The sequence below is a fragment of the Quercus suber genome, unplaced genomic scaffold (genome assembly GCF_002906115.3).
Source record: "Quercus suber isolate HL8 unplaced genomic scaffold, Cork oak 2.0 scaffold_913, whole genome shotgun sequence".
NCBI lineage: Eukaryota > Viridiplantae > Streptophyta > Magnoliopsida > Fagales > Fagaceae > Quercus > Quercus suber.
Window position 1 is genome coordinate 116,254 of NW_027070337.1, and position 16,883 is coordinate 133,136.

Here is a 16,883-nt window from a genome sequence, read left to right on the forward strand (position 1 = left end):
TTGCTTCAAGGCCAAGGGCTAGACCAATTGGAGCCTAGGCAATTTTTGCTCTTATCTCACATGGAAAAGAAAGCCTCCCTCTTCATGCCATATAAGAGATGAGCCAATGAGAAAGAGTACCACTAGCTTGGTGTAGACAACAGGAGACAAGAGGGAGTGTAAGAAGATTATGGAATAGAGGAATTATAGAAACTGGTAAATCACGTATCCCACTAGGAAAATCCACCATTCTCACAATCTTCCTGTGATCCTTGACAAACTTAACCAAGCTAGTGGTACTCTTTCTCATTGGCTTATCCCTTATATGGCACGAAGAGGGAGGCTTTCTTTTCCATGTGGGACAAGAGCAAAAATTGCCTAGGCTCCAATTGGTCTAGCCCTTGGCCTTGAAGCAAAAAATACCCCCACATCATCTATTATAAAATTTATTTTAAAATTTTAAATTCTAAAAATAAATCTAAATAATTAGTATTATAATAAATATATGATCATTGTCTCTATTGGACTTTAGATATTGAACAATGGTTTTCAATAATGATTTTTTTTTTTTTTTTTGGGAAAGCTATTAATTCTAATAAAAAGAGAAAGAAAGAGTAAAATTTTTCAAAAAATTCAACATTTTTACTCTATTAAACTACCGTAAATATAGTAAAAGGTATTACTAGAATACACAGCATTTAAAAAGTCTACCAGCTGAGGAGTGTGTAGGTAAGCTTTCATGGCGTCTTGATTGGAAATCATTCCATTGTCAAAAAAAATTGCAAATATAGAGAAGACTTTTGGAACGGTCAAGTCTAATATTGCTTCAAGCAAATTTAAAGGACTTGCAGGGTCAAACAAAGTTGGTGGGCATATTTATAGCGTTTGGTTTGTTTTGATGCCACTAATGAATTCTTCTTACAACGAATTAGAGTGTTGTTGAAGCCTGACACAGATCTTATCAAATGAGGAGAAGTGATCTATTGTAAAGAACTTGAGGGTACGATATTATGATCATTTGCATGTAGCTGAAGTGGCAATTTTTGAGCACTTTCATGTGCATGTGACCAATCTGTATGCAAAAACTCTTAGGAATGTGATTTGCCTTTTTCTATATTATTCATACATGGCAAGGAGACACTTGGCGCAGACAGACATTCCTGTAAATGATGCGTAGAGAGCATGAGTTTCTAGATATTTTTTGAATGCAAGATAGAAATTTTACTCTATCTTAAGTGTATATATGTGTGAAATTCTTTTCGGAAGATTTGAACCCCTGCCCTTATCCTCCACATCTCACAAATACTTATACTTATGGAGTAACCATTGTGCCAAATATACACGGTAATAGTTTGAGTATTGAAGCTAAGAGCAGCCAAGAACTTTGGAATAACACTATTTATATATCCAAGAAAATTGAAGAAACTACACGTAAAAGTATAATTCACAACAATTTTTTTTTGTGAATTATAGGAGCATATATTAAGAGGGAAAATGAGGGGAAGGGTTCAGTCCATTTCCATTCTTGGGAGAAGATCAGGAATAAATAGGGATGAAAATGGACTCATTCCAATACCAAAAAAAGCGGGTCAACAGGCTATATCATGAACAGGGGCGTAGCTAGGAATTTTTACATGGGGGGGCCGATTCGAACCATGAAGGTTGAAATCGACGACGACGAGTATCATCGTTGTATGGATAGTCTATATTTTTAGGTTGATATGGACTTTTTTTGAGATGAGCTTTTCGAATTTCATCTTGTTTGTTGATAGGGAATTCACATATTTGTTTACGTGATCCTGGATTACGATCTATCTCTTCAAATTGAAGTTTTGGACTTTTGGAGGGATGTTCATTAGGCATTGAAGTATTAACATTTTTTTCTATAGCCACAGGTGTCCTAATTTCTGAATTGCTAACATCTTTTTTCTTAAAGAATGCATCAATTGTTTTTCATTTGCTCGTAATTCTTTTAACTTTAAGAATATAACTCAAAAATTAACCTGAAAAGAATTTTAAAAAATAAAATTTTAATTATAAATTTTTACTTAGTTATATGAATGTTATTCATGCTCAAGAAAAAAACAAAATTTTCACTATAATTTAAACAGTTAACCCATTTTTAATACAACTTTAATTAATAATAATCCCTCAAATAAAAACAAAAATAATTTAATTAATTTGTCTATTATAATGTATTGGTTAATTTAATTATATAGCTTTAATTATTGTTATTTAACGTAACAATAAACTATATTTCTTTAATTTATTTGTCATTAATTATACTACTTTAATTTGTTATATTGTTTAGCCCCTTGTACATATTATACTAAAAGAGCCGAACATTATACATTCTATGTGTAGCACAATAATTAAAGCAGTGTAATGTTCTGCACATTACATTGCTTTAATTATTATTTACCCGGCCCCACGAGCCCATCTACATCTACTCCCTCCCCACCCCACGGTCCAACAAACAAGCACAACATGTGCCCCAATCACAATAGCTAGCTGCAATCAGAAAATTTCACAATGCCAATCACAAATCACAACACACATTGTACTAAATGACAATCAATATCTCACCAACACCAACACAAACACACTGACCCACACAACACCAATGGATAAGAAATAAGATAAAGCCAAATTTAAAAAGACAAAAACAGGAAAAAAAGTAAAATGGCCATAATTATTAAAATAAGGAGAATTAGACTTTATATATATATATATATATATATATATATATTAAAAGCCAAAACCTAGAGAAAATTTAATTAAATTTCAATTGAATTCTCAATTTTGCGTCACGTATCTCATCAAATTTTTAATTTTTGTGATAAGTGAATTATTAAGTGTGAAAATCAAAAAGTTCAAATCCAATTAGATTCTAAATTGGATTTCAATTGGAGTCCAATTTTGCGTCACGTGTCCATTTATTTTTTTAATTTTTGTGGCAAGTGAATTATTAAGTGTAAAAACTGAAGAGTCTAAATCCAATTAAATTATAAGTCATATATACATACATACAAACATATATATATATATATATATGTATGGAAGTATAAATAATGAGAAATCATTACATATTTTAAAAATGTATGGTTTAAAAAAGGTGCAAGCTAATACCATGTAAAATTTAAATCTCTTCTAAAAATATTTATAATTTGGATCTTGTAATTGTGATTATTTTTTTAATTATACATGTGAATATGCACGAGATTGCACACTAGTTCTCCTTATAAAAGGAGACAATTCAACCTCAATTAAACCAAACAAATATATATGAAACAAACGACTTCCTTCCCAACTTATTCTAAAAAAAAAAAAAACGATTTTTTGTCAAACATAAAAACACGAGCATTTTATAAAAAAAATGTTTACCTTCAAACTAGTTAATAGAAAATTTCCTATAATATACTATATACATTACGATTGATAAAACAATCCATGTGTATATATAATCGAAAGCCAAAGCCCAAAGAAAATTCAATTGGATTTTCAATTTTGCGCCAAGTATCTCAACAACTTTTTAATTTTTGTAATAAGTGAATTATTGAATGAAAAAGTCAAAGAGTTCAAATCCAATTAGATTCTAAATCGAACTTTAATTGGAGTCCAATTTTACGCAACATGTCTATTTAATTTTTTAAATTTTTTTGACAAGTGAATTTTGGGTGCAAAATCTAAAGAGTCTAGATCCAATTAAATTCTAAATTATATATATATATATATATATAATGAGAAATTATTACATATTTTAGAAATGTATAGTTTAAAAAAATGTGTAAGCTAATACCATATATAATTTGAATATCTACTCAGAAAATGTATAATTTGAACCGTGTAATTGTGATTGTTTTTAATTGTACCATACATATGCACAGGGTTACACAATACTAATTCTTCTAAACAATACAACCTCAATTAAACCATACAAATATATATGAAATAAACGACTTCCTTTCTATCTTATTTTAAAAAGATGACTTTTTGTCAAACATAAACATATGAGCATTTTATAGGAAGATATTTACCTTTAAACCGGTTTGTAAGAAATTTTCTCTAGCCTACTACATTATGATTGATAAAACAATCCATGTGAATCTATAATCACATGATATTAGTCATATGATTTATTTAAATAATACATGTAGATGGTTTTTATAAGTTTACAAGTAATGAATTGGAGGAGATTTTTCCAAATTGAATTGAAGGAAATATTTGTCTTACTAGATAATAACAGTGTTAGAGCATCCACAATAGTGGAGCTAAAAATTTAGCATTTTAGCTCCACCAAAAGGTACTTTATCTATTTTACCTACACACATATTGTAGCAGTGGATTTATTTTAGCTTTCAACACAATAAAATAATATAAACATCACAATAAAATAATATAGCTACTACAATAAAATAATATATCCCACTACCCAAAAAACATCCACAGCACCAACCACAACCACCTCTACCATCAACCATAACCACAACCACCACCACCACCACCACCACAAGCCACAGCAGGGGAAAAAAAAAAAAAAAAAAAACCCAAATCACCAATCACAAAAAAAAATAAAAAATCACTAATCACAAACAAGCACAACGTTAGCAAGCTGGGTCTGCAAAAGGGGTGGTCGGTGAGCTCATGGGTTTCCCAGTCAGGTACCCAATATCCACGAGCAAGCACGCCGATCGGCTGAAAGAACAAGAAAAAGAAGTCATTGAACACATTCTTTGATGTTATACCCAAATAAAAAATCCCAAGCATCCACTACAAAATGACAAAGACAACTGACTTGAAGTCGATCGGTGGAAGAGAAGTGGGTCTGAGGCAATCGGTGGCGTGGGTCTGAGGCGAATGGCAGCGTGGGTTTGAAGCTAATTGATGGCTTGGGACGACTGGTGGGTCGGTGGCAACGACGTTGACGATGAGAGATTGGGGTTGAGAGAGTAAGCTTGAGAGAGATGAGAGAGAGAGAGAGAGAGAGAGAGAGAGAGAGAGGCACGATCGGAGCAAATGGCATTTTTTTAATCAACCGGTAGAATAAAATAATGTTTTTTTTAAGCTCTCATGAACAGTGCACATCTATCTTTAGATGTGCACTATAGTAATGGAGCTAAAAAAAGAAATTTAACTCCACTGCTGGGTGCTGATTTTGGGGTTTAAGGAGCTAAAATATAGCAATATAGCACCACCGCTATAAGTGCTCTTACTAAAAATTCTTTGGAATCTCCCAACAACAACATATAACCGCATCAGATCTTAACTAAAAGAAGCTAAATACAAACAAAACAAAAAGGTAAGCAATGAGGCATCATAAATAGTTTAAGTGGGACGATGTTTTCACAGACTGGAGTGTAATTTCTAGGGCTGATGTCAGGCAAAACCCCATGAATAAGTCTTATCATTTTAGGTTTCGCTGTTTAAAATTTTGCCAAGCAACATCTAAAGTCACAGGTGTTGATTCCAAGTTTGTGATTTGTGAAGGTTGTGGTTGTGTTGGTGTTGACTGTGATGATCTAGGTAGAAGTTGGGACATAAACATAACCAGCTCAACAGATTTTGGGGCCTAAGGCGATGTATTTTTTTTATAATTTATTTATGTGAAGAATTGCTAGTTTCTTCTAATATCCCAATGGTGGTTCTTATTGAACACTTCTTTGTGAAACCATCAAAATGATATTTGTGTTTTTAATAATTTTAGTCTCAATTGATGAATTGATTTCTTTATACTAATACTATGATGATCATGCCAAAATCACGAAACATCTTAAATGCATTTCATGCAAAATACGATCACATTGCCATGAGGATTTTTCATATGTATAGAGTATTTTAAGTGCCCATTTGGGATGCATTTATAAGCCATTAGTTATTATTTTTCCTATTATTTACAGGTCTCACATGAGTCATCTACTTATTTTATTTAACTCTTACTTTTTATCTACAAGGCTTTGAGCAAAAGGTTTTCAGCATAAAGCTAAAAAATAAAAAATAAAACTTGTCAACTATAAATGATATTGTTTCTATCAAATATACCTCAATTCAATTTCAAATAGATTGATTTTTATAAACCTTGCTCAAATTCGTAGTCCACAATAAAGGGTTCAATCTTGGACTTGCTCAACACAATTTGGAGTCTAAGGCCACAATTTTAGTGGGACTTCTCTTATTTTATATATTAATTGAATAATACCTATGTTTTGATTTTTTTTTTTTTCATTTAAAAACCTATTTCTAGCTTTTTGAGATGCAAAATTACTACTAATTATGTTTTTATTTAATTTCCAGTAAGATTTCCTTTTCTATTGGTAAAATCACTTAATTCACTTAATCTTTCTGGTAACATATTCTGTCTTAAATAGGATTTTATCAATTTTAATTTTGGATGCATATGAAAAAGTAAGATGTGTTACATTCATTAGAAAAATAATCTAGTATTTTAACATAACTTAATATGTTAATTGGACTATTTTCATTTGTGGGGGCATTTTTTGCTTCAAGGCCAAGGGCTAGACCAATTGGAGCCTAGGCAATTTTTGCTCTTGTCTCACATGGAAAAGAAAGCCTCCCTCTTCATGCCATATAAGGGATGAGCCAATGAGAAAGAGTACCACTAGCTTGGTTAAAAGGATCCTTTTAATGTGAGGGCATTTTTTGCTTCAAGGCCAAGGGCTAGACCTATTGGAGCCTAGGCAATTTTTGCTCTTGTCCCACATGGAAAAGAAAGCCTCCCTCTTCATGCCATATAAGGGATGAGCCAATGAGAAAGAGTACGACTAGCTTGGTGTAGACAACAGGAGACAAGAGGGAGTGCGTATCCCACTAGGAAAATCCACCATTCTCACAATCTTCCTGTGATCCTTGACAAACTTAACCAAGCTAGCGGTACTCTTTCTCATTGGCTTATCCCTTATATGGCACGAAGAGGGAGGCTTTCTTTTCCATGTGGGACAAGAGCAAAAATTGCCTAGGCTCCAATTGGTCTAGCCCTTGGGCTTGAAGCAAAAAATACCCCCACATCATCTATTATAAAATTTATTTTAAAATTTTAAATTCTAAAAATAAATCTAAATAATTAGTATTATAATAAATATATGATCATTGTCTCTATTGGACTTTAGATATTGAACAATGGTTTTCAATAATGATTTTTTTTTTTTTTTTTGGGAAAGCTATTAATTCTAATAAAAAGAGAAAGAAAGAGTAAAATTTTTCAAAAAATTCAACATTTTTACTCTATTAAACTACCGTAAATATAGTAAAAGGTATTACTAGAATACACAGCATTTAAAAAGTCTACCAGCTGAGGAGTGTGTAGGTAAGCTTTCATGGCGTCTTGATTGGAAATCATTCCATTGTCAAAAAAAATTGCAAATATAGAGAAGACTTTTGGAACGGTCAAGTCTAATATTGCTTCAAGCAAATTTAAAGGACTTGCAGGGTCAAACAAAGTTGGTGGGCATATTTATAGCGTTTGGTTTGTTTTGATGCCACTAATGAATTCTTCTTACAACGAATTAGAGTGTTGTTGAAGCCTGACACAGATCTTATCAAATGAGGAGAAGTGATCTATTGTAAAGAACTTGAGGGTACGATATTATGATCATTTGCATGTAGCTGAAGTGGCAATTTTTGAGCACTTTCATGTGCATGTGACCAATCTGTATGCAAAAACTCTTAGGAATGTGATTTGCCTTTTTCTATATTATTCATACATGGCAAGGAGACACTTGGCGCAGACAGACATTCCTGTAAATGATGCGTGGAGAGCATGAGTTTCTAGATATTTTTTGGATGCAAGATAGAAATTCTACTCTATCTTAACTTAAGTGTATATATGTGTGAAATTCTTTTCGGAAGATTTGAACCCCTGCCTTTATCCTCCATATCTCACAAATACTTATACTTGTGGAGTAACCATTGTGCCAAATATACACAGTAATAGTTTGAGTATTGAAGCTAAGAGCAGCCAAGAACTTTGAAATAACACTATTTATATATCCAAGAAAATTGAAGAAACTACACGTAAAAGTATAATTCACAACAATTTTTTTTTGTGAATTATAGGAGCATATATTAAGAGGGAAAATGAGGGGAAGGGTTCAGTCCATTTCCATTCTTGGGAGAAAAGATCAGGAATAAATAGGGATGAAAATAGACTCATTCCAATACCAAAAAAGGCGGGTCAACAGGCTATATCATGAATGAGAGTTTGACTTTGACCACCTTTAAGTTAAAAAAAAAAAATCCCAACAAGAGAATGAACAAAGATAGGACTTCGTCTTGGGAAAACATTTAATCGCAGAAGACTGGAAATCATGGATCACATCAAGAAAAGGTTCTGAGTTGCACTTTAATAAATACTGTTGACATGGGTGGCTTGAATTGCCACTAAAGCCCAAGCTCATTGCTTGTAAGTCGGTCAAGGATGACCGAATACAACTAGGAATATAACTCCTAGTGCTGTCGACCTATGACATATATAAATATATATATTAGGTTTGAGATGAAGGGCAATACATAGAGAGGAGTAGAGTAATTCTTAAAACCTAGTAGCAGCCGCATAAGAAGAAGAATAGTGTTTTCTTGTTTTGTGGGTGAGAGAGAGTTAAGGTGTATTGGGATTTGGGTTTTTTAAAGTGTTCTTGTGCACTATTGTATCTCTCTATTTTATAGTGAAATTTCTTCGTCGTCGCCGTGGAGGTATGCAGTTTGCCGAACCACGTAAATTCTTGTGTTCTTTGTGTGTGCTTGTTATTTAATTTTCGCTTTTTTACTATTATTGATTTGAGTCCTGAGGTGCTATCTACACAACAAGTGGTATCAGAGCCAAGTTAGAATTCAATCATTTGAACACAGAAAGATGTCAAGCACAAAGTATGATGTAGAGCAGTTTTGTGGTAAGGAAAATTTTTCTCTTTGGCAAAGGCGAATGAAGGATCTCCTAATTTAACAAGGAGTTCATAAGGCCTTGCTTGGGAAGGAGAAGAAACCAGAAACAATGAAGGATGTAGAATGGGTAGAGATGATGAGAAAGCAGCTAGTGCTATTCGTCTCAACCTAAGTGATGAGGTCATTCACAACATCCTTGAAGCAAAGACTGCAAAGGAGGTTTGAGAAAAAACTAGAAGGTCTTTATATGAGAAAGAATTTGGCGAACAAGTTTTACGTGAAGAAGCAATTGTATGGTTTGCATATGAAGGAGGGTTCTAATTTGTTGGAGCATCTCAACACATTTAATATGTTGAACACCCAATTGTCAAGTTTTAGGGTGAATTATGAGGACGAAGATAAAGCGTTACTCTTATTAGTATCACTTCCTACTTCTTTTGATCATCTAGTGATTACGTTGATGTACGTGAAAGAGACTATAGTACTTGAGGAGGTGACTAGCGCTCTCTTGTCACACATAAAGATGAAGCAAGATGGTCATGGTTCTCAGGCTGATAGACTTATTGTAAAGTTTGAGTCAAGCAATAGGGGTAGAAGCAGGTCAAGAGGACGAAACTCCAACAGGAACATATCACAGTCTAAATCAAGTGCAAAGAAAGATGTAAAGTGCTTTTATTGTCACAAGAAAGGGCACTACAAGAATCAGTGTAAAGAGTTGAAAGAGCATTTAAAGGAGAAGAAGAATGGAAAGAAGCCCCTAGAATCAGCTAGTGTTGCTGAAGAAATATCAAATAACAGTGAAGTTGGTGCAAATTTACTTTCAGTTTCATCAAGTAACAATGTTCTATTGGAATCTTGGGTTTTAGATTCAGCATGCTCATATCATATGACTCCAAAGAAATGTTGGTTTGACACGTATAAGCCTTACAATGGTGGTATGGTCTAAATGGGTAATGATGCTACATGCCCAGTTATTGAAATTGGTATCGTGAAGATCAAAATGTTTGATAGAGTTGTGAGAGTTCTTAGTAATATTAGACATGTTCCAAATCTTAGAAAGAATTTAATTTTTTTAAGAGTATTAGATGATTTGGGTTTTTCATACTCATCAAATGGTGGAATCATGAAGATTACCAAAGGTGCTTTGATGGTGATGAAGGGACAGAAAGTAAGCATACTTTATAGATTGATTGGGAATACAATTGTAGGAAGAGTTGCAGTAACCACTCCGGTAGAGTCCAGCACTAACAACACAAAATTATGGCATATGCGACTTGGCTATATTGGTGAACGTGGTGTGTTAAAGTTGCACAAGAGAAATTTATTGAAAGGGGTGAAGACATGCAAGCTAGACTTTTGCAAGTATTGTATGTATGGGAAGCAACATAGAGTCAGTTTCAAGACAGACTCTCATACAAGTAAGGGTGTTATTGACTACATTCATTTAGATGTTTGGGGTCCAATATCGGTTTCTTCTCATAGTGGTGCTTAGTATTTTGCCAGTTTCATTGATGACTACTCTAGAAAGGTATGGATTTATTTTATGAAGCATAAGTCTGATGTGTTTGGCATATTTAAAAAGTGGAAAGCACAGGTTAAGAATCAGATTGGCAGGAAAATAAAATACCTTAGAACAGATAATGGACTAGAGTATAGAGATAAAGAATTCGTAAGATTTTGTGAATTAGAAGGCATTACTCATCACTTCACAATTAAAGGAACTCCACAGCAAAATGGGGTTGCAAAGAGAATGAACAGAACCTTAGTAGAAAGAGCCAGATGCATGAGATTGAATGCAGGGTTGCCTAAGGTGTTCTGGGCAGAGATAGTTAACACAACAAACTTCATTATTAATAGATCTCCATCATCAGCCGTTGTTTTCAAGATTCTAGAAGAGGTTTGGTCAGGTAGACCAGTTGATTATTTGAGTTTAGAAATCTTTGGTTGTTTAGCTTATGTGCATGTATAGAGTGGAGAGTGTTCTAAATTGGATTCGAAGTCAAGAAAATGCGTATTTCTTAGTTTTGAAAAAGGTGTTAAAGGCTACAGGCTTTGGGATCTAATCTCAAAGAAAACGGTGACTAGCAAAGATGTCATATTTGATGAAGCTTTTATGTTGAAACAGAATGAAGCAAAGACTTATGATGATAGTCCATAAGAGAAAATAACTGTTGAGGTGGAGTTTGACAAGAATAGTTCACCCAGTGATAAGGGTGATGTTGAGATTGATCCACAGCAGCAACAAGAAGAGCCTTATTTAATTGCTAAATGTAGGGAGAAGCGGGTTCACAAAGCACCACAGAGATATGGCTTTGAAGACATGGTTAGTTTTGCTCTCGTAGCCAGCGGTGGAGATCCATTCACTTTCAAGGAGGCTACAAATAGGAAAGACAATGATAAATGGCCGGTAGCAATGTCAGATGAGATGGAGTCACTACAGAAGAATAAGACTTGGGAATTAGTGAAATTGTCCAAGGAAAAGAAGGCTATTGGTTGAAAGTGGATATTCTGCAAGAAAGAAGCATTGTCAGAAAAGGAAGGTGAAAAATTCAAGGCATAGTTAGTGGCTAATGGTTACTCACAAAGAGAAGGAATTGATTATAATGAGATTTTTTTCACCAGTTGTGAAGCACACTTCAATTCGAGTAATGCTAGGATTTGTGACAATGCATGACATGGAGTTAGAGCAGCTAGATGTGAAGGCCACATTCCTCCATGAAGATTTAGAAGAAGAGATTTACATGCAACAGGCAAGGAAGATTATGTTTGTCTGTGTACTTGCGCTGTGAGCATGACTGTTGTGTTTATTTTAGAGTACTTGCTGATGGCTCTTATATGTTTCTTGCTCTATATGTTGATGAGTTAGTAGCTGCAAAGAGTAAGCAAGAAATTGTGAAGTTGAAGTCTTTGTTGAGTAGTGAATTTGATATGAAGGATCTTAGAGCTGTCAAGAAAATCCTTGGGATAGAAATTCACCGAGATAGATGAGCTGGTAAATTATGGAGAAGGGATATCTTAAGAAGGTGTTAGAGAGGCTTAGTATGCTTGATGCAAAACCTGTTAGTACACCGCTTTCTGCCCATTTTAAATTGTCCTCATAGTTGTGTCCAAGTTCAGATGAGGAGTCAAAGTATATGTCTAAAGTGCCATATGCTAATTCAGTTGGGTGTCTCATGTATTTGATGGTGTTTACCAGGCCTGATATTTCTCATGCAATTAATGTGGTTAAATTTATTACATCAATATGAGATTGTAGTAATAATTATTAAGTTACATCGAAATGTGTTGTTGTAATAGGTAACTCTTTTTATACATTGAGATATGTTGTTGCAATAGGTAATCTTTTATTTCACATCGAACTATATTGTTAGTATAGTTACTAGATATGGTTTTTGAATTGCAAAACAGGTTAATGAAAAAAATATTATTCAAGAAAATTATTTATTATTTTCAAATTTTTTTAATAAAAAAATCAACCTATTGCAAAGAGATTTTTTCAACCTATTGCCTCAGAGTTTATTACAACAGCTTGCATCGACATTTTTGTCATTGCAATAACACCTATTGCAACGAGATTTTCAAAATAAATCATTGCAATATGTGATACTTATTGCAACTAAAATCTAGTGTTGCATAAATCAATTGGCTTTGGAGTTTATTACAACGGCTTGCATCGACTTTTTTATCATTGCAATAACATCTATTACAATAACATTAGTTATTATTGCAACGACTTATTTTGTTGTATTAAGTCTTTTTTCTTGTAGTGTTAACCAAGCTTACTATAAATGTGGATAGATTTCATTTGATGTCTCTGTGAGGGGACCTTGCAGTTGTAGTTATTGACAGGAAGACAGATATTTGTTTCAACTTTTCAACAAAGAAGACAAGAAACTTAAGGTTGTAAGCATCAAAGGTATGCCAGAAAAACTTTATTAATTTGATGTTGGATTGATATGGCTTTAATTTTCTTGTTAGTGAGATTTCTTCTCTGACTTTTTAGGTAGACATGTATTTTCTATGCTTCCGTTGTCAATTTCTATGAGAATGTTGGTATGGTTAGTATGAAACAAGAATGTGTTTTGGTGATGAGGTTGTGGTGTTTTCTGTATCTTTGAGCTAAATTCAGTTCAAGTCTTTCTTTTTAGAGGTAATATGTTGTTTGTAAAATGGTTGGTAGCTTCTTCTTCTTCTTTTGGTTATGAAAAAGGATTTTCCCATTTGGGTTGACTCCATGAATTTTGTTCTTCTTCTTATCACACACACAAATATATATTTCTTTACATCTGTTTTTTCCTGAATGAAGGTGATTGCTTTAGAATTATAAGTGGAATAAATACTTTGCTCTCTCTCTCTCTCTCTCTCTCTCTCTCTCTCTCTCTCTCTCTCTCTCTCTCTCTCTCAGTATATGTTATATGAAACTTTAACTTGATTTGTTATTGTCAATGGTTTTTCTTAAACCATAGATCTTGAGGGTTTTTTAAGGTTTAGATAGTTGCTGGGAATTTTTGCTCTCTCTAAAATTTCTACCTGCTTGTGGATATAGTTTTTCAATCAGCATGAATTGAGATGCTCTAGATGGTGTTGGAAGTCTTCTTCTTCATTTTTCAATATTACATGCTAATAAGGGATATCTAATTGTGGTCTGGAAGCAATTTTGTGCGTTTTTTCTGTAAAAGTATTTTTATGCTATGATTTTGATCAACAAATTGTTTGATTTTGTTATAATAACATTATTGGCATTGCACTAATAGATGCATGTAAGTGTTCTGTATTAGCATTATTAAAAAAAAAAGTATTTTTTATTTGTAATTTTCTTCTACACTCATAACAGTAGCCATGCAGAGCTATCTTGTTAAGTAATCCATTAAATTAATGTCAATTAGACTTTTGGTTTGAAACAGGGTTTACTTCTCAACAGCAGTGTCCTTAGTGGATGTATTACAAGTGGCATACATGTAGGGATTATGACCAACTATAGACACATGCACAGTGAATGACAAATGGCATGACAATTGTATCAAACTAATCAAATAACATACCGACTGGCGAGGGGACCTGCCTCTACCGGCGGTTGTGGCGGCCTCATAACAGGGCATATTAATGGGAACCTCAAATACGCCTACAGTTGCACCAACATTAGTGCTCCTCCAATCTGCATCGCCTTCATCTCTGATGCCTTGCATAGGTGCCTGTACAGCCAGGCTAATGCTCCACTACCCCTACTGTACCTCTTTGCATTGCTGATTGGGTTAAGGAACTGTAGAGGCATCACCAGCACTTGGTTTATTGACTTGTCCATAAACAGAATGGACCCTAACCACACAAGTATGTGATAGCACGCATGTTGTTGCACTACCTCATCAGTAGCATTTGCAACTAGAGGAGCTTTAAACCGTGGCTTCAACCAGCTGACTCTTATCCTCACCCCAGTAAGGATAGACCTATTTTCATGGGGATGCGGTACCAGGTCTGGAGGACGATGACCCAATAAATCATGACACAACCCAAGCCAATCCATCTTTACACTCCCAATCACGAGCAACCCATCAACAGGAACCCTTAGCATCACCTCAATATCTTGTAAGGTGATACCTATCTCTCCATGCAGTAAGTGGAATGTGTGCATCTCCGGACACCAACGCTTAACCAATGTTGTGATCAACACGTGATCAGCTTCCAAGTTTGGAACCTTGAATAACCCTTCGAAACCCGCCTCAGTTATGTAATGGGCAATCCGTGGGTCTAGTCCATGCCGAGGTAACTCGCATGATCGACATCTGCACTTTAGCACACCTGGCACTACCTGCACATGAAAAAGCGTTGTCTTAGGATAGTGCACACAAAATAACTATAAGAATGCTACATAATAATAATATGCAAGAAATAGTAGTCTAACTGGTTAGTTACGAACATTTTGCAATATGTTAGTTACGATGTTAACTGGTTATTCACTCTAGCTCAATGGTAGATAGGATTAATTCAAGATCAATGACATTGTTTAAAATTAGCACTAAGGTGATGGGCATTATGTTTTGAAATGAATGAACAAAGTGCCTCACTATGTCAAATGGAATAGGGAATTAGGAATCAAAGTCAGTTGTCATGTGTAGCCACGCCTATTTGTGTGTGCACATTTGGAAAAATAATGGTAGCAGATTCATTTTAATTGATTACTATTGCTTTTAAATGAGATCTACTGACTTTGAATATTTCTGCTTCATACCATTTTCTTGATGCTTTTAATGAAAGAGTGTTTTTAAATTCACGATTATTTCTACTTCATACCATTTTCTCTTTGGATTAAATAAAATTCTCCCTAAAACAAAAGAGAAATGATACCATTTCCAACATCTATTTACAAATAATCAAAGAACCCTACAGAAAGAAAAAGAAGATTTCAACTTGTCCGAAGTTCAGTACAACTATGTACCTGACTGACAGGCATCTCCCACAGTGCCGTGGATCGATGACCTAGCTGCTGCGTCAACTATGTACCAACCGTGGGTATAGGATCCACATTTCGCATTTGCTGCATATCTGACATGCATGCAATCATGTTAATAAACCATTGACCGCAGGCATACATTAATAATATAGCTAGGACTTGCAATTATAAAAATTCATAATTTCAAATACAGCCAGGACTTGCAAAAAACATAGAACTTGTTTCAAAGTGAATATAAGTTAACCTTATTACATATTAACTATGAAAGTATCATTACAACTAACATGCAGCTTTAGACATAAAACAACATTTGAAAAGATAAAGATATTTAAAAAAAAAAAAAATACAAAATGGTGGGAACGTAAAGCTTTTTTTAATTATTTTTAAAAAAAAATAATGACCTTGTGGTCCCCAACCAACTGTGCTACCCCAGGGTTAATGAAGCTCTTTTGATGCAAACAGAAATGTGCATAATGTGATGAAATATACATGAAATAGACAACTTCACAAAAACACCACATCTTGTGAAAGCATGTTAAGCGAAATGAAAGCATAAGAAAACTAGAGATATCATCAAGCAATAGCAAGTTAATATGTTGAAGATAATTGATTGCTTATCAAGAAATGAGGAGCTAAGCATTTGACAATAATTGATATAGTGTCAATGTATAACACTTTGAATCATCCAAAATTGACCGAAAAATCATTACATGCTTCTTGTAAGTGATTAAATGCAATAAGGTGGACATGCTTTTTGAAAGTCCTCCCCATTCTGAATTACAGGGTGGACATGCTCCAATCCAGACTGTGTATGCCATTGAGAAGCTTTCAGCATTAAGAAGCTTTAGGATTTTCAACCTTTGAAAAGATTTCTGACAAAATAACTTTCTAAGTGTGTAGAGGATCTATCCTATGTTGGTAGGCTTCAATTGTTCAAGCTATAAATAGTATAAAGGTTCAGGAAAATTGAGCATTGATCTAATGCATGTATCTGTAAGGGTGTATGGATACAGCTGTAAGATGTTCCTGAAAGAAATGAGGTTAGGACCGAGAAGAAGTGATGTTAGGACTGAAGAAATGAAAAGTGGAATATGGCTTCTATTATAAGATATATGTGGAACATTTTTACTTAGTTTGACTCAAGACAGATGGCTTGCTGAGTTCTGTTTGTTAAAGGAATAGAAGCTTATTTTGCACACAGGTAGTGTACTAAGGAAATAGAAGCTTATTGACCATTTCAATACCAGCATAGTGCTCCTCGAGTAGAAGAAAAACTATCAGCATAAGATAACTTGCTAGACCTTTCATTAGCATTGTTTGAGGCAAGGTGAAAACTTTCCAAGGGTGATCTATGATACAACAAATAATTGTGCTCTAAAACCATCTAGTGTTCTGCATGATCGGATTTCAAATTGTAACTAGAGGACTTAGTGTTGAATCATGGTTGGTTGTTTGACATTCCATTGCATCAAGCTAACTATTATCTCTTGGGACTGCTTTGAAATCAGTACACATGTACTAAGACTCTGGAAACTTATTAGAATAGAAAAGTTTGAAGTAA

General features: G+C 34.1%; 1 protein-coding gene across 1 annotated transcript; it reads right to left on the minus strand.

The window, feature by feature from the left end:
* Window positions 1-13,996: 13,996 nt before the first annotated feature.
* On the minus strand, window positions 13,997-15,433 carry LOC136065277 (serine/threonine-protein phosphatase 7 long form homolog). Its single transcript, XM_065768255.1, has 2 exons — window positions 15,377-15,433; window positions 13,997-14,680 (listed from the first exon to the last, which is right to left on the minus strand). The coding sequence occupies exons 1-2, from the start codon at window positions 15,431-15,433 to the stop codon at window positions 13,997-13,999; spliced, it is 741 nt and encodes a 246-aa protein (XP_065624327.1).
* Window positions 15,434-16,883: the final 1,450 nt, after the last annotated feature.

What these genes read in the sequence shown, in the direction of transcription:
- LOC136065277 (XM_065768255.1), bottom strand. Translation starts at nt 15,433, where the DNA reads ATGATTGCATGCATGTCAGATATGCAGCAAATGCGAAATGTGGATCCT. An exon ending in ATGTGGATCCTATACCCACG is followed by an intron (nt 14,681 to 15,376) that starts GTTGGTACATAG and finishes TTTCATGTGCAG; the next exon opens with GTAGTGCCAGGTGTGCTAAA.